This window comes from Sminthopsis crassicaudata, chromosome 2 (assembly GCF_048593235.1).
Source record: "Sminthopsis crassicaudata isolate SCR6 chromosome 2, ASM4859323v1, whole genome shotgun sequence".
Taxonomy (NCBI): Eukaryota; Metazoa; Chordata; class Mammalia; order Dasyuromorphia; family Dasyuridae; genus Sminthopsis; species Sminthopsis crassicaudata.
Genome location: NC_133618.1, coordinates 255,730,109 through 255,749,168, shown reverse-complemented (window position 1 = coordinate 255,749,168; position 19,060 = coordinate 255,730,109). Strand labels below are relative to the sequence as shown.

The window sequence follows — 19,060 nt, the reverse complement described above, 5'->3', positions numbered from 1 at the left end:
AACAGAGAAATTTTTACTTAACCCCAGCTACATAAGTATATAAAATAGATACACAAATCAAACATTAACTGATAATACATCATAAAGAAATTTATTTTAAAGCAATTCTTTGATATACATATAATTTTACCATTTATAAAAGATGAAAAAAATGCATACTTAATGAGATGGATGTGCATGTTCATTTTTACATAAAGGATTAAATCTTGGCAGAATATTTGATACCTTTTACTGTTGCCAAATTTTTCACAACTCCCACATTCACTTACATGACTTCATATGGGATCAGGACTCATAATTTAAGAAGTTTGGGCCTATAAAATAAACACTACATATTGTGTTCAGAACTGCCCATCTTTTCTTTGCTTCCTTTATAGGTTTACTTTTGTTCCCTGCTGTGTACTTTTATTTTATTCTTTTTTCCCCTTCCTCTTCACCTTTCCCCAAGAAGGCTACAATTAAGCATATATGTATTTATTATATGCTTAATTGTAATAATAATAAAATTATTATTAATATAATAATTTTTTTGATTCCAAAATGAGTATTCTTTCTTTTTTTTTAAATTTTTATTTTATTTTATAATTATAACATTTTTTTGACAGTACATATGCATGGGTAATTTTTTACAACATTATCCCTTGCACTTACTTCTATTCAGATTTTTTCCCTTCCTCCCCCAACCCCCTCCCCCAGATGGCAAGCAGTCTTATATATGTTAAATATATTACAGTATATTCTAGATACAATATATGTGTGTAGAACCGAATTTTTTGTTGCACAGGAAGAATTGGATTCAGAAGGTAAAAATAACAGTTTACATTCATTTCCCAGTGTTCCTTTTCTGGATGTAGCTGGTTCTGTCCATCATTAATCAATTGGAATTGGATTAGCTCTTCTCTATGTTGAAGAAATCCACTTCCATCAGCATACATCCTCGTACAGTATCATTGTTGAAGTGTATAATGATCTTCTGGTTCTATTCATTTCACTCAGCATCAGTTGATGTAAGTCTCTCCAAGCCTCTCTGTATTTCTCCTGTTGGTCATTTTTTATAGAACAATAATATTCCATAACATTCATATACCATAGTTTACCCAACCATTCTCCAATTGATGGACATCCATTCATCTTCCAGCTTCTAGCCACTATGAAAAGGGCTGCCACAAACATTTTGTCACATACAGGACCCTTTCCCTTCTTTAGTAGTTCCTTGGGGTATAAGCCCAGTAGTAGTATGGCTGGGTCAAAGGGTATGCACATTTTGATAACTTTTGGGGCATAATTCCAGATTGCTCTCCAGAATGGTTGGATTCTTTCATAACTCCACCAACAATGCATCAGTGTCCCAGTTTTCCCACAGCCCCTCCAACATTCATCGTTATTTGTTCCTGTCATCTTAGCCAATCTGACAGGTGTGTAATGATACCTCAGAGTTGTCTTAATTTGCATTTCTCTGATCAATAGTGATTTGGAACACTCTTTCATATGAGTGGAAATAGTTTTAATTTCATCATCTGAAAATTGTCTGTTCATATCCTTTGACCATTTATCAATTGGAGAATGGTTTGATTTCTTATAAATTAAAGTCAATTCTCTGTATATTTTGGAGATGAGGCCTTTATCAGAACCTTTAACTGTAAAAATATTTTCCCAATTTGTTACTTCCCTTCTAATCTTGTTTGCATTAGTTTTGTTTGTGCAGAAACTTTTTAATTTGGTGTAATCAAAATGTTCTATTTTGTGATCAATAATGGTCTCTAGTTCTCCCTTGGACACAAACTCCTTCCTCCTCCACAAGTCTGAGAGGTAAACCATCCCATGTTCCTCCAATTTATTTATGATTTCGTTCTTTATGCCTAAATCTTGGACCCATTTTGATCTAATCTTAGTATGTGGTGTTAAATGTGGGTCCATGCCTAGTTTCTGCCATACTAATTTCCAGTTTTCCCAGCAGTTTTTGTCAAATAATGAATTCTTATCCCAAAATTTGGGATCTTTGGGTTTGTCAAAGATTAGATTGCTATTTTTATTCACTATCTTGCCCTGTGAACCTAACCTATGCCACTGATCAACTAGTCTATTTCTTAGCCAATTCCAAATGGTTTTGGTGACTGATGCTTTATAATATAGCTTTAAATCAGGTACACTTAGACCACCTTCCTCTGACTTTTTTTTCATTAGTTCCCTTGCAATTCTCGACCTTTTATTCTTCCATATGAATTTTGTTGTTATTTTTTCTAGGTCATTAAAATAGTTTCTTGGGAGTCTGATTGGTATAGCACTAAATAAATAGATTAGTTTGGGGAGTATTGTCATCTTTATTATATTCGCTCGGCCTATCCAAGAACACTGAATGTCTTTCCAATTATTTAAATCTGACTTTATTTTTGTGACAAGTGTTTTGTAATTTTGCTCATATAATTCCTGACTCTCCTTTGGTAGATATATTCCCAAATATTTTATACTTTAATATAATAATTAAAATTTATCAAATGCATACTACATTCTAGTGGCCAGCTTAGTGTGGATAGAGTAAAGTCAGGAAGACTCATTTTCATCAATTCAGGAACTCTAATCACTTCATCATTGCTCATAGCTTTTGCCATTTCTTGGACCAAGTGATTCCCGCTTCTTCTAAGACTTGTCAAGATACTATTAAGAGACACTGTTTTTTTCCAGAGCTAAGGCCCAGCAAGCAAATATATATTGAGAGAGAGAGAGGGGGGGGGGAACGGAGGGAGGGAGATTTTATATATATGTGTGTATATATATATATACACACACATACACATATATACACATATACATTAATCCATATTGCTACCATCTTAAGGTGTGATCACATCCTAGCTTTGGTCCATTTCTCCACAAATGAATGTACCTTTGAGCTTATAATAAATGTCCCTAGAGAAATGATCTTTGATAAATAAATAAGAAATATACTCTAAATCAGTAATATTCTGTAATGGGAACTTTTCCCACAGAACTTTTCTAGAAAAAAATATTTTCTAACTTTCATCTGCTTTCCAAAAGCTAACTTCTTTATTCCTAAACTGGACTATCAAAGGTAGTTTCTCCTGAAGCCAAGTGGAAAAGTCTTCTAATGCTCTCTTGCCCTTCAAATTCCACATTATTGTTTCAAATCCTCCAATCAAAGTCATTGTTGTTCTTTCATTTCAATCATGTCTGACTCTTTGTGACTTTACTTGACATTTTCTTGGCAAAGATGCAGAAACTCCAAATCAACTCCTAGAAGAGTAAAACGAGGCTTTAGGTCTCTGAAAGAGACAAACAAGATCAGTGGCTTCCCAAGGGAAAAAATGAAGGCTCTCATAGAACTTTCATTATAGAGATTAAAATAGGAAATAGGGAAAAATACATTCTAATAATAACAACAACTCACATTTCTATAAGGGCTTTATGTTTTATAAAATGCTTTCTTCACAACCCTATGAAAGTGGTGGTGCAACTGTTATCCCCATTTTATAGGTAAGAAAACTCAATATCATAGAAAGAAAGAAGTCAAGAATTCAAACCAAGATCTTGTGATGTAAAAACTAGTGCTCTTTCCATACATGATCCCCATTTTAAGGTAAAGCTATAGTTAGGGACTAAGTCCAGGATTTAGTTGAAACAAGAAACTTTCAGATGAGAAAAGCACCATTACCAATTCTTTTCTGCTTTTCTGATACTTATATTTCAGAGAGTTGCCTAAAAATGATGTCAAATAGAAAAAGGGATCACTAAACCTTATATAAGGATTCCTGAGGATTGCTTAGAAAACCATATATTAATATTTTCTATTATATCTTTACTTATTTTGTCAAATATTTTCCTAAGACTTTTTAATCTGGATTAGATTTCTCTCAGGAGTGCTGCTGGCCACCTGTTTGACATCTCTGGCCTGGAGTACTGCAAGAAATTAAGTGACTTTCCCACGTTCACACAGGCAATCCATGTAATAGGCTGGGATCAAAATCCAAGTCTTCCTGGCTCTGAAATCAACTCTTTATGAATTTAAAATGCAGATTTTTACCTACATGAAGCAAGAGAGACAAAATTTGGAAGGAAAGGTCTAATTCTGACTATATAATTCCTTTGGACTTCAGTTAGCTCATTTATAAGGTGCAGCGAGGTCCCACTGTGGTTAGAATGTTGGGCTTAGAATCAGAAGGATTCATCTTCATGCATTCAAATTCAGTTTAAACACTTATTAGCTGTATTACCCTGGGCACCTCACTTAACCCTGTTTGCCTCGGTTATCTCATCTGAAAAATGAACTGGAGAAGGAAATAGCAAACCACTTCTGCATCTTTGCCAAGAAAATCCCTAAATGAAGTCACAAAGAGTCAGACATGATTGAAATGAAAGAACAACAATGACTTTGATTTGGAGGATTTGAAACAATAATGTGGAACTTGAAGGGCAAGAGAGCATTAGAAGACTTTTCCCCTTGGCTTCAGGAGCAACTAGAATGTAGGAAATGGTAAAAGAAGATTCAGATTGGTATCCATATGGTTTGGAAGACTTTCCAAATTATTCCTATTCTCTGTCCTGTCAACCTAATGAGGGAGGGCATTATCTGTCTTTGATTCGTGGATCTTGTTTGGAAGTGAATCATGAAAAAGGTTTCTTCAAACTTGGAAAAGGTAAGATTACCTACTCGGACATATTGCATCTAGGAATACCAGCCTGTTGTGGAGATTGGAGCTGATGAGATGAACTGAGCTATGAGAATGAAGCTTCTTTTGCATAAACCCAACATTACCAGAACCAGATAGCTAAAATAACCCCAGGGATGATGAGCAGATAAGGACCTTAGATGCTCAAACTACCTCTTCTCCCCTACAGGAGCTGTGCTCTCCTAGGGGAATTTTAAGCAAGTAAATAAGTGAGTCAATTAAAAAGGAAAGGATATCTCCTCCCTTCTGGGATTAAACAATACTGTTGGTAGACAGGTAGAGCAAATTGTCCTGGAGTCTTTCTGCCCCCCTGGAACACACATAGCTTGACTAAACTGTAATAAGCTGATAGCCTGAGGCAAGAGCATAGATAGAAACAAATACACAGACACAGATACACACACAAATACACAAACAAGGTCATAAAAAGAAACCTGACACATCCAGGTACACAGACACACAAAGGGACACACCCACAGAAGCACAAACACACTCTCACAAATACACTCTTACATTCACAAACACAGGTACACACACACACACACACACACACACACACACACATACATACATACACACACACTCAGTTGTTACATTTGAAGAGAAGGGCCAGGCAGCTTCAGGTCCCAGTCTGAGCAGCACGAACTTCTCAGTTCATTTGCTTGTGGATGCTCTGATGGCAAGTGTAATCCCCTGGGCTGCCAGCGTCATCAGGGCTTAGAGACCCTCCACCTCCGCCTGCGTCTGCAGAGAACAGAAGACTGGGCTCAGACTCAGAGATACCGGGGCTGTGGCAGTGACCAGGAAAAGCTTCAGGTAAGGAGAAGGAGCACTCACTACTCAGTTTTTAGCACCAGAGGCTGAGGTAAGAGGACACGGAAACTGGACTCCTCAGGCACAGACTTGCAGGGAGTCTTTGAGGACTTCAGGAGCCAGCTCTGAAGCAGGTAGGCTGTGCGGGGACTACATGTCTCTACTACGGGAGTTGGGTTCCCACCAGTCTCTCTTTGGGGTGAGGAAGTAGAGCAGTAAGTAGGAGCTGGCATCCACTGTGACAGCTTGACTTCCCCCCCACCACAAGTGTATAATGGGCAGCATGCTTACTGTGCCCTTCAATTTGGCCATCCTTAATCCCTCAGAGCCACAAACTTTTCTCTCAGGTCTCTCAGGTCCGTGTTGTTTTGTCTGTAGCAAAGGGCCAAGGTAGAACCAGTTTAGCAAGGGAGGAAGGCACCCCCTACCCATGGTTGCCTAGGCAGTCTGGATGCCTGACACCCACATTGTCAGCTTCTATTTTGCTGGACAGCGCACTTCTGCTAACACAAGGTCTCTGTTGCTCGGGATTCCCTGTGGAATGTAATGATGACCCAAAAGGAGAAACTGTTTCCACGGGGGAGTGTAAGGTCTCTACTTTAGCAGAAGCAGTGGTGAATATCAGGCTTACTTTGGGGAGCAATAGAAACTGAATTATCCAGAAGGGAATGTACCTTTGCAGGGGCTGGAGGGCAGGAGGCTTGCCCTGCCTAGCCAAGGAGAAGGGCTTAGAGAAGATTCTTCACCTGTTTGTGGATTTCTCTGGGCAGAGCAGAATAGAGCAAAGCATGAAAGTGACAGTGATAGAGGGAGCCATGCAAAATCCTATGATTCAATCAATAGGGAATGAGATGTGAGGGTTCTTGGTGAGGTGTGGAATTTCTGAAGTTTTATTATGGAATTTTTACCCTGGAATAGAGACTGCTACTTTTACCTGGGGAGGAGGGAAGGAGCATTTGCTGTGATGTCTGAGTAAGATTCTCAGACATCAAATATTTCTGGTTGTTTTCTTTCCTGATTTCAAGTCCCAAGCCCAACCCTCAATAACAAGCCAATCTATTCATTCCTCCAGTCACTATGTGGAATATGGGACAGGAGCCATTAGCCCCATCGGAGGTCATGATACAGGATGACCAGCAGCACCAGGCTGGAGACATGGGGATATGGCAAGAGGACAATTGCTCTCTCTTCAACGTGACAGGCAGTGACTTTTACCCAGATAATAGCAGCCAATCTAATTGCACATTCCCAGAACAGTCTCTAGATTTCTATATCCTCCTTCCAGTGATGTACTCTGTTATTTGTGCTGTGGGATTAACTGGCAACACTGCAGTCATCTATGTGATCCTCAAGGCACCAAAAATGAAGACAGTAACTAACATGTTCATCCTGAATCTGGCCATCGCTGATGACCTCTTCACACTAGTGCTGCCCATCAATATTGCAGAACATCTCCTACGTTACTGGCCCTTTGGTGAGCTCCTCTGTAAGGTCATCCTAGCCATTGACCATTACAACATTTTCTCCAGTATCTACTTCCTGACCGTGATGAGTGTAGACAGGTACCTGGTCGTATTAGCCACTGTCCAGTCCCGACGTCTGACCTATCGAACCTACCGTGCCGCAAGAACCACCAGCATCTGCATCTGGCTCTGGGTAACCCTCATTGTCCTGCCCTTCTTCATCTTTGCCAGTGTCTATACCAATGAACTGCAGATCAAGAGCTGTGGCCTAAGCTTCCCTCAGCCAGAGAGGTTCTGGTTCAAGGCCAGTCGCATCTATACCCTGGTCCTGGGTTTTGCCATTCCTGTTTCCACCATCTGTATCCTTTACATTGGGATGCTTCACAAGCTGAGGGCCATGAGCCTAAACTCTAATGCCAGGGTCTTGAACAAGGCCAAAAGGAAGGTGACCGTCATGGTCATCATTGTCTTAGCTGTGTGCCTCCTGTGCTGGATGCCTTTCCATCTGGCAACCATTGTGGCCCTAACTACAGACCTACCCCAGACCTCCCTGGTCATTGGCATTTCCTATTTCATTACCAGCCTGAGCTACACCAATTCCTGTCTGAACCCCTTCCTCTATGCCTTCCTGGATGACAACTTCCGGAAGAGTTTCCGAAAGATGCTGGAATGCAGAACCACCTGAGCCCCCCACCATACCCAGTCTCACTCCCTGTGGGCCCCTTTCAAGGTCTAGACCCAGCCACGTTTGGGGCAGTCCCCAGTCTCTATCTCTTGTCTTTTTCTGTATCCCTTGTACTTGGCACAGTGCCTGGCACATACTGAGCACCTAATAAATGTTTGTTGATGTGACTTGCCTTCGATGTTTCCACCATTTCTGTGAGTCTGGGCCCCCCTAAGGAAGGTTTCATGGAATCACAAAGGAACAGTGAGTGTTCTCATTTCATTTGCAAACAATCCTGGGTTTTTATGTCACATTCCTATGTTGCCACCTGCTGAACGTAACTAGGACAACAACCCAGATTTGTGGGGACTCTAAGTCCTGGGACAAACTCAGAAATGTTCAGTTCTCAAAAAATTCCAAGTCCATCCCAGAGAGACTGACAAACAGAAACAAGCTCCCCCACCAATCAGCTCAGAGAAAAAAACTCAAACCAGCCCAAAGAGAGTAACTCAGGGAAAGTAGTTCAGATAGGCTCCCCTAGATAGCTCAGAGTGGACCGAGTGTCTCTCCAGTCTGCATAGACTGACACAGGAAAAAATGACTACCCAGGCTGGTCGTCCTGGCACAGAGCAGAGAAACAGACTGGTGGGGACTGATCCAAGGTGAAGAGAGGAGCATGGAGAAATCAGGTCAGACACTTCCCCGTTGTTTCTAGAGAAAGTCTTGTGAAACAGAAGGACCAGGAAGGGAAGAGAGGAATGCTGTTCTCTGAAGCCCATTGAATTCTAGCTTAATGTAGCTTGTCTGGCTGCAGATAATTATCAACTGGTGTGAATCTGGGCAGACCGTTACTCTCTGTTTGCCTCAGTGTCTTTGACTGTAAGATGAGGATAACAACAGCTTCCGCCTCGCAGGGTTGTTGGGGGAACATATAGGATAATACTAACAAAATGGTCAGTGTGGGGCAGAGCATACGGTCAGCACTGTGTAAATGCCCGTTCCCTGCCCACGACCAAAATTGGACACTACAGATTTATCCTCTCCCCAAAGGATTAAAAACAAGAAAATGGGGGCCCAGAAAGAGACCAAAGAACGCTGTGAGTGTAAAGAACGGTACCCGTGTGTGAACATTCATAGATTATTAGGGTGTGTGTTGTCCAAATTAAGTCCAAGAAGCTGTCCCATTTCCACAAAGAAGTAGCCTGAAGCTGAAGTTTTTATAATGAGACCTTTTCCCCACCCTTCCTCTCCTTAACATATAGATAGATAGATTGATAGATAGATATGTATATATATATATATATATATATGTTTCTGTCACATTGCCACCGAGAGTTTACTCCTGTGCCCCATCAGCTGCGGGCTCAGCACGGCCCCTCCTCCCCGGCTCTCTCACCGCCGCGCCCCATCGCCATAATTTCGCCGCGGACCCCCGAACACGCTCATCCTGATCCGCCGCCACTGCACCATAACACGGCGCGCCCCCCGCGGAATGGGAATGCGGGAGCACTGCGGCCTCCAGGCCGGCCAGGCCGCCTGGACCCACTCCCCCTCACACACGAGATTGGGGCCGCTCATAGTCACAGGTCGGAGGATTGAACTAAGAACTCAGAGAGAGTGTGAGAGAAACCAGAGCCCCCCGGCCTGAGTGACGCCCCAGATAAAGTGGAGCAGGCAGCTAACAGGTCATTGGTGGGACCTAGAGCATCCAAGAAGTGACAATGGCCGTGGCTGGAGCAAGAGGTAAAGGGTTATAGGAGTACGCGCCGTCTCTCAGCTGAGACACTGCTGGGCTGAGGGTGAGGAGGACCACATCCCAAACAGGGGCTCTGTGGGAACCCCTCCCCCAGGAACGAGCTTGGAAACTTCCTGCGGAGCTTAGGGCTCACTGTCCTCTCCTTAATCCACTTTGCCCCATCAGTTCTTCTTTAACACCAAAAGTCACTCCCCCCTCCCCCCAGCTCGCTGACTCCCTAAGCTTTTTACCACCCCAAACCTCATAATCCCCAGGCTTCGCTGACTGCCCTGAGTGATCATTTTTTCGGCTCCCAACCAGGACCCTTCCTACTATCCACAGCAGCCAAGACCCCGGCACAGTGGGTCCGGCTTGTGTGTGGGGCCCCAGCGCCGCCTGGTGGGAAGGGTCCCTCATAACTGATAGAGAGCAATGGGGAGACTCGTGACTTACTCAGGGAAATGTGTAGCCTTGGTACACTCCCCGGGGAACATTCTGATGGAAGAACAGGACCTGGGCAGAAGGAAAAGGAGAAAGGCAGCACGGGACCAGGAAAGGGATCCTGCTCAGAAACAGGAAACTCTCTGCGGAAGAGCCAAGTTCTGAAGTAGTGAGGGGCCGGCCAGAGTGCGGGGGCCTCATCATACACACAGGGGGTCTGGGTACTGGAACCTCCGGGATACCCAGTGCCGCCCTCCCTCCCAACACCCGCGGCAACGAGGAGGCAGTCCCGCCTTCCGGGGCTCCGGCTGGAGGCTGGGGGTTCGCCCTCCGAGAGGAGGAGAAAGTCTCCTCCACATAGGTCCTGTCCTAACCCTGGCCCAGCGATAGCGTGCCCCAAACTCCTGCACGTGCGTACACACAGAGCCCAGCTCCTCCTCACCACGTATATATGGCACCAGTTCTCACACACACACAGTTTTCGGTTGCCTCAGAAACTCTCCCACACACAAGCACCGCCCGCTCATATATGCCCTCTGCACAGCGGCTATTGTGACAGCCAGGTCTGGACCTGTCCCTCAGTGAACATGAGCAGCCCCACCTCACCATCCCCCACTCCGCCTGGTATCCAATCACACCCAGCTCCCACCCTCGGATCCGAGCACACACACACACACACACACACACACACACACACACACACAGTGCCACAATAACCCCATACAGCATTTCTAACACTCAACCCTACACACACCTTCCTTTGTAGCTCCCTTCTCAAACACATAAATAACGGCCACAGACTCAGCCCACAACCCCTTCTATATATACAGCTCTTAAATACGTCGTGCTCTCAAGTACACAACCTTGTTCCCACACACAAAAGCATACATAGCCCCACCCACATCCAGACACTCTCAAAGAGCCTCGACACCCCCCACAAGCACACATTCAATTCTCAGTCCCACCTTGTGCCTGCACACTCACCCCACTCACACAGTCTCCTTCCATATTTAACACACAGACTCATCCACCCAATCCACAGGTACAAGTCAGCAACTTGAATCAGCCCACATATGCACATATACTGCCCCTAACTCTTTTTCAGCACCCGACAATATGCACGTGCAGACCTTGCCCACCAAACTCAGCTCAGAGCCACCTGACGCACATGTGCAGACACTCAGACAGCTACCAGTCCTTGCTTATGCACCCTGCATGTCACCCAGGGCTGTTTCTAATCGTCCTGGTCAGTATCTGGCCACTCACCCCAGGTAGGAAAGAGGAGGACGTTTGACAGTCTCTGAAAGATACAGGGGCTTGTCCTCCAAGGACTAATGATGACAGTCACATGGATGTTATTGAGTGATCATGCAGGAAGAATAAAAGAAAATTCAGAAAGCCAGTTGTGGCTGGTGACAACCTGCTGTATAATAGGGTAACTATTTGTTGATCAGTATAAATAATAAAGAGACCTGTTGTCTTCCTGGATAGATGTCTGGCATATGACAAACTCTTCTAAGTCTTGGCAAAGCTAACAATCATTATTCATTCTCAGTGATTCATATGGAGGCAAATTATATTTCCACAAGGGACCTAGAAAGCATAACTAGAGATTTAAAAGTGCTGAGCAAGAAACTGAATGCAGATTTTAAAAGATAGCAGAGTACATCTCCACACCATGCTGCCTGAACTTAACCACATTTTTCATCTTTTTCATATCTAGTCCAATAGAACCTTCAATTCTGCTCCGGAGTGTGAAATTTTGGTTGATGAGTTTTTGCCTCATCTTACCTAAAACCAGGCCTCCCCAGCATTTTCACACTATACTGTGTCTTTTCTGGTTCTGCTTTATGTGTTATCTTCCTCCATTAGAATGTAAGCTATTTGAGGGTAGGCATTGTCTGGCTTTCTTGTTTTTGTACTCCTAGAACTTAGCACAGTGCTTGAGAATAATTGCTTTACAAATTTTCTATCAACTATCGACTTATCTATGAAAAGAACCAGAGAAGTGAAGCATAATAGCGACCATTGAGATGAATAAACAAAAGAAATATTCTGACAGAAAAATCCAACAGAACACATGCACAGAAGTAAAAGTACAAATGTAGTGGGGAAGCATAAAATAATATTGGTAGACATTCCTGGACATTTCCTAAAGTGCATTGGCAAGAGCAGAGCAATTCTAAATTCTTGACTGGTCTTAATGAAAATTTCTTTCTTCAAAAACAATGAGGAGGGTTTCCCTTTTTAATACATGATTATTAACAATTAGGAGAAATTGGGCATCGAAACAAATGTAATAGGGATCAGGTAGAAATGACCATTCTTCTCTTAAAATTCATGATAGAGGAAGGGAAATCTGGTCCTAATCTGGTATGCATACTAGATTTGGGAAGACTGAATCAAAAAGTTCAGAGAAGGAATAAACAATTCTACCCAAGGAGAATGGTAAATTCACAAAAATGAAATTCTAATGACACAAAAACAAATTATTTTGAAAAGTAATCTGGAAGGGCAGCAGTGGATAGAGCACCAGCCTTGAATTCAGGAGAATCCAAGTTCAAATCTGGTCTCTGACACTTAGGACTTCCTAGCTGTGTGACCCTGGGCAAGTCACTTAACCCCAGCCTCAGGGGAAAAAAAAAAAGAAAAGAAAAGAAAAAGAAACTGGAAACTAAATGTAGACTAAGATCTCACATGATATACCAAAGGAAGTTCCAAGTGGGTACATAACTTGACATCATAAAGAAATTAGAGGAGCTAGAGAAAAAAATTATCTGCTAGATCGGGTTCCCTCCTTCCTCTCTCATTTTTCCTTTCCTCCTTCCTTCTTTCCTTCTTTCTTTCCTTCCTTCTCTCATTATTTTGGTTCATAACCAAACAAGGGGAAAAGAGATTCACAGAAAGCAAAATAGATAATTTTTATTACATAAAGCTCAAAAGTTTTGCACAAACAAAACCAGTGCAACTAAAATTAGGAAAGAAGCAAATAAATGGGAAAGAAATCTTTGCAATGAGTTTTTTTGATAAAGGTCTCAATTCTAATAGAGCTTGTTCAAATTCCTAAAAGCCATAGCTATTCTACAATTGATTAATGATCAAAAGATGTAGCCAGTCAACTTTCAGAGGAAGAATTCAAAGTTATCAATAATCATATTTTTTTAAATGCTCTAAATTATTAATCACTAGAGAAATACACAGTAAAATGAGTCTTACTTTTACTTCTATGTCACACTCAACAGATTAGCAAAGTTGACCCCCCCAAAAAAAAGAAAATGACAACTGCAATGAACTGGTATACACTGATCCAGCTCTTCTGGAAGCAATTTGGAACTGCCCCAAAAGTTATTAGTCTGTGCATACCCTCTGACATAGAATTAATACTAGTAGATTCATACCCCCAAAGAGAAGTAAGAAAAGGGAACTCAGATAAACAAAAATATTTATAACAGCTCTTTCTGTGGTAGCAAGAATTGGAAACTGGGGAATTATCATCATATGGGAGATGACTGAACAAGTTGTAATATCTGAATGTGATGGAATATCTACTACTGTGCTATATTTGAACTTGGATGCTCCTGAATTCACAGGATGCTACTGTGTTATAAGAAATGATAAAGGAAGTAGTTTGAGAAAAAGCTAAGAAGAATTGGATGAATTCATGCAGAGTAAAATGAGTAAAATAGGAAAAAAGCTACACAGTAAACAGCAATATTATAAAGAAAAGCTTTTCTGAAAGACTTGGGAACTAATTAGTGCATTGACCAACCATGATTCCAGAAGTCTCGTGATAAAAAATAGTAACCTGACAGAAAGGTGATAAAGTCAAAGTAAGGACTTAGAAATATTTTTAATTTGTCCAAATGAAGGAATTTGTTTTGTTTGTCCACACATATTATTAATAGGAATTTTGTTTTTCTTTCTCAATTAGGCAACCAAATAGAAGAATGGATAGAGTGCTAGATTTGAAATCAGGAAAACTGAATTTAAATCTGGCCACAGACACTTAAGTCAATAGACCTCTATCTGCCTATTTCCTCATCTGTTTAAAAAATAAAGATAATAATTATTACCTTTTATAAAATGCTTTGCAAACCCTTAAGCACTGTAGAAATGCTAGCTATTATCAAGGGAGACAGCAAGATGAGGAATAATGCTAATTTTCACTTATTTTAAAATTAAAGATAATAAACAAATTATTCCAGAGAGATAGAAAATGAGAATTTATATAAAAAGACTTTATATGTATAAATAAGGAATGCAATGATCACCTTAGATTTTTTGGAAGACATATACAAACTGACAACAAAGGCAGGTACTAAAGATGAATTAAAATTAGTATCCTCTAAGAATAAAATCAAATGGCTTTATTTTCAAATGAACTAAAGCTGGCAAAGAATGCTAAAGAAATAAATAACAAAGGACTTTTTAAAGGCATATTTGGACAAAGAGGCCTCATTAAAGTAAATTTAGGATCAATATTAAGAATGGGGCAATTTAAACAGAAGATGGCAAAAAGATAAAACTCCTAAATTTTTTTCTCCTGTTCTCTCCACTAAGAAAGCCATTTTTGCACTGGGAAAGATAGAATAATGAAAGGACATTGAAAAGGTGTTGTCAAGATATTACAGATAAAAATTAGCTAAGCAAGTTTTAATACAATGCTTTGGTTTGATATAGGTGTTTAAAAGGTGTTTATATAAACACCTATTAGTAGTTTCAAAAAACAAGACTGAAAATCTCAGTGAGACAAGTAGGGGAAATTTGTTGTGTCTTGTTATCATGAATGATGTTTACATGTTTGCCACGATGATTGACTGTTATCTGTATTCCAAGTATACATTCATCTCTTTTCTAGATTAGAAGGTGAAAGGAGTCGAAGAATGACTCTCCATATTCCAGGTTGTCAGGGATGAAGTGGAGGAAGCTTCTATGAGGGTGGGGGGGAAAGGAGACAGAGGGAGGGAAGGGGGGAGAAAAAGGGGGCAAGGGAAGAGGGGAGAATCGAGAGAGGAGGGAGGGAGATAAAGAGAGAAATCTGAGGTGAAAGAATGGAGAATTGATCCTTGTCAGGATCAAGTGGAGAAGGAATGCTACAGAGAGAAGAAATAGAATACTTAAGACCACTTGCAAATAAGAATTTAAGAAATTTTAGGTGGGTTGGGTTTTTTTTAAGAGGAAGGAGTTAAATGCTCCAAGAAATTATGCAATAGAACCATAAAAACCATCAGATAAATATTATCCAATAAGGGCTAGAAGATTTTTTTTAAAAGAGTGACATGAATTGGTGATTGATTCCTTGATTAGTAACATTGAGGCAGCTATTTATCACCATAAGAACCAGAAAAAGGTCTCTTGTCTTCCCAGGGCATGTATCTGAGAGAATTTCCCAAGACCATTGAAAACGAATGATAACTATGCACTTTTGGTGATTCATGTGGCCATAAATGATCCTGCCAAAAGAAATCTAAAAAGGATAGCCAACAATTATGAAGTCTTGAGGAAATAACTGAAGGATGTAAGTGCATACATGGTTTTTCTTACTGTTGTCCACTGCAAGCAAGGAGTATTGGTGAAAAAAATTTAATTTGGGAGTGAACATAAGTCATATCTTAGTACAATTTGGACTTCTGGACCAATGCTTAAAACATAGGGATGTCAGATCCCTGACCAGAGATGTAGTATGAAAAAAAAAGGTTGGTCAGAATGTGTCTTACAAAACTAACCAAAAGAGATTTCAGAAAAAAAAAAGGGATTAAGGAGAGAGAAGACTGCTTATATCTGTCCCCAAACTAGGATATAATATAAACTAACCACAATGAAGGAAAAAAAATATTGATATACTCAGGTGTTCACAGAAAAAAAAAAAGCCAAGAAAGGAATGAACCGCAAAACCCAAAAGTTCTATATACAAAAGCTAGGAAATAAGTAAAGAAAATTAGAGGTTCCTAAACCAAGAAGACATATTTATCCTAATAACTGTCACTGACATTTGATGGAATAAAATTCATGACTGAATCATGACTCTAGATGAGATTTTTTTATTTAAAAAGTCAAATGGGGTGGAGATAGAATATTGTAGATTCAGAAGACATATAAGAACTAAAAAAGGAGCATAATAAAAACTATTTGGCTAAAAGCAAATAGAGGGAAAAACAGAAGTCATTAGTGTACCATAGACCACCAGTGCAGAAAGAGGAAATAAATTAAGAATTTTGCAAACATCACAAACCTGGTATAGAGGTAAGATATGGGAGACTTTGACAATAAAAGTCACTGACATTAATATAGTACTTTAAAGTTTACAAAGTGCTTTCTATCAATTATCTGTTTTGTCTATCCTCATAACAAACCAGAGAATTAAGTATTACTATTACTATTATCCTCATTTTATTGATAAGGAAACCCAGACTGAGCAAATTACTTGCCCAGGCTCATATAATCAGTAAGTATTGGAGGGAAGATTTGAATTCACATTTCCCTCACTCCAAGTGTAGTTCTTTTATCCACTATCCCACCTCCTTTGAGAGCTCTGTCACTATGACATGGCCCTTTACAAATACTGGCAGGAATATAGATTTCCAAGTTCCTTAATGGTAACATCATTTCTTCCTAAGTAAGTCATCGCATAGGGATTGTGTTCATCAGATTTCATAGCAATATCCCAGATATATGCCCCCAAAAGAGAGCAGAATGTTCTCATATTTATCAGGTTGACAAAAGCTGTTCTCACAGTTCTCAGAAGAGACATACCATTACATATCTCTTCTGCTGATGACTATCTCTGTATATCTCTTTTTAAAAATAAATTTTATTCGATTTTCAAAAGATCTGCCTTCCCTCTCTATCACTTCCCTTTTCCATCATTAAGAAATCAAGAAAAACAAAATCCTCTAAATAGTATGTATATAGTCAAGTAAAACAAATTCCCAATGTCAAAAAAATAATGATAAAGTCTGGGCCTGTCACCTCTCTCTCAGGAAATGGTTACCATCTTCATTATCAATCTTTAAGAATCATAGGTGGTTATCATGTTGATCAAAGTTCCTAAGTCTTTCAAAGTTGTTTATCTTTGCATTATTGTTGTTATTGTATAAATTGTTCTAGTCTGCTCAGTTCACTATCCATCAATTTATATGAATTTTCCTAGGTTTCTCTGAAACTATTCCTTTTCATCATTTCTTGTAGCACAATATAATTTCATCACATTTATATCCTGTAACTTGTTTGGTCAGTCTTCAGTTGAAGGAGGCCCCCTCAGTTTCCAATTCTCTGCCACCACAAAAAACATATGGGTCCTTTTCCTCTTTCTTTGATCTCTTTGGAGTATAAACTGTATAGTTGCCAAAGGATAGTTTAATATTCTTCAAACCTTTTTCCTCCTAGGCATCTGGTAGTACATTATATTCTTTAAAAGAGTCTTGTTCCTATTACATTTCTCCAAACATTCAGCTGTCTTTCTTCTTGTCCTTCATTTTGTCATATTCTTCCACTTCACATCCTCCAACCACAGGTTAAGATTCTGTTTTTTGGAGTAGAGAGCCCTTTTTACCTTCTCTCTAGAGAAGACCAAACTGCTTAGGTTTTCTTAGTACTTGCAGAAATACAAACGTAGTACATTCTCTGTTGATTACTTCAAAATGCAAAAGCTTCAGTCTTCTATTCTTCCTTTCAATAGCTCCTGGGATTAAGCCTCACAAATTTTCATTAATGACCCCAAAGGATATAGGAAGAAGACTTTGAACCACATGATGAAAAACAAAAGACACAGGTTTCAGAGGCAGCCAGATAAGAAGGACAATTTCAGACATCATTATTTCTTCTGTATCTGCATTGAGATAGTTATCCCTTCCCCATCACAATTTAAATATATCATGGGTCAACCTAAGAAATTGAAAAGAAAATTTAGAGGTGCTTTTTAGAAGCCACAGATGACACATGAAGGCCAGCAGACAATACAGAACCTATGATCAAATATTTAGCCTAGCTTTTACAATACAGTAAACACCTCACAAAAGAAAAAGAAAAAAAAATCAGACTTCTTTTCTGGTACAAAGGGAGAACCAAAACATTTTATCAGATTTTCCAGATTGCCAGGAGAGTGGGAAGAGTATCACACACCTCAGGGACAACTGTACTGATGAGAAAATATCTGTCTGCATCTGTGTTTGTATACACACTGAGATGGTTGCCAACTAGAGACATCCACCTGAATCTGCACTGAGAAAATTATCAAAGCAAATACCTGTCTGAGGCACTGACCAGAGCAAACATCTGTTTGTACCTATGTCTACTTTAGAATGCTGAACAGATCAAACATTAGGGAGGCAGTGGGAAAAGTATCATCTCTGATATCAGAAGGTGGGTCCAAATTCTCATTCTGCCACAGTCTCTCTGTGTAACTTTGGGCACATGACTTAATTTCCCTGGGACTCAATTTCCTCATCTGTAAAATGAGGATGATTTCTGGAATCCCTTACAGTTCTAGACCTATGTTCCTATGACCTTTAATTATTTCTATCTGCACTGAGACATGACCAGAACAAATATCTCTCTATAAACATCTCTGTGTCTGGACTGACATTCTGTCCACAACAATTATCTGTCTGTGTCAGAACTGAGATCCTGACCATAAAGAATCCAAGTTCATGTCTGAATCTTCCTGGAGACACTTATCAGAGTAAACATCTGATTCTGTCTAGACTGAGGTCATGGACCATCTCTCTGTGGTCTGAACTGAAATATTGACCAGATAACGCACTTTTTTTCTACCTGTACTGTGAAATTGACTGGTACAAATATCTAATCCTGTCTGCACTGAGACCAGAGCAAATGACCCTATCCAGAACAATAAAGGTATCAAGCTCCCCCCCCCCCAAAAAAAAAGATGTTTTTCATTCAAATCAATAAGAATTAGTTGCTCTAACCTGGCTCAAAGTTAGTTTCTGATCTGTGAAAATTATTGAAATTCAATTAAATTAAGTTCTACATACATATTAAGTGCATACTGTGTGCATACCATTGTTCTAGGTCTGAAGACGTCAATACAAGACATGATTCCTGTCTTGGGCAAACTTAGTCTATGTTGAAGGAGTATAAGATTTTAAATAGTTTACTGTAATATGTAGTAATACATAGCATGTTAGAAAAACACTAAGTAAAGCACTTCATGAGGTGCAAGAGGGAAGAGGACATTACTAACTGGGGAAATTAAGGAATGCTTCCCGGAAGAGATGGTTGAGCTATACAAGATGAATAA

The 19,060-nt window shown here is 40.0% G+C and overlaps 1 protein-coding gene across 1 annotated transcript; it reads left to right on the top strand.

Annotated features, from left to right (window-relative positions):
- The first annotated feature begins 6,575 nt into the window (after positions 1-6,575).
- Positions 6,576-7,714, top strand: NPBWR2 (neuropeptides B and W receptor 2). The gene has a single exon (XM_074285066.1). The coding sequence runs from the start codon at positions 6,576-6,578 to the stop codon at positions 7,644-7,646; it is 1,071 nt and encodes a 356-aa protein (XP_074141167.1). The 3' UTR covers positions 7,647-7,714.
- Positions 7,715-19,060: the final 11,346 nt, after the last annotated feature.

Bases quoted from the DNA above. Each gene is read 5' to 3' on its own strand.
- NPBWR2 (XM_074285066.1), top strand. From the start codon at position 6,576: ATGTGGAATATGGGACAGGAGCCATTAGCCCCATCGGAGGTCATGATA.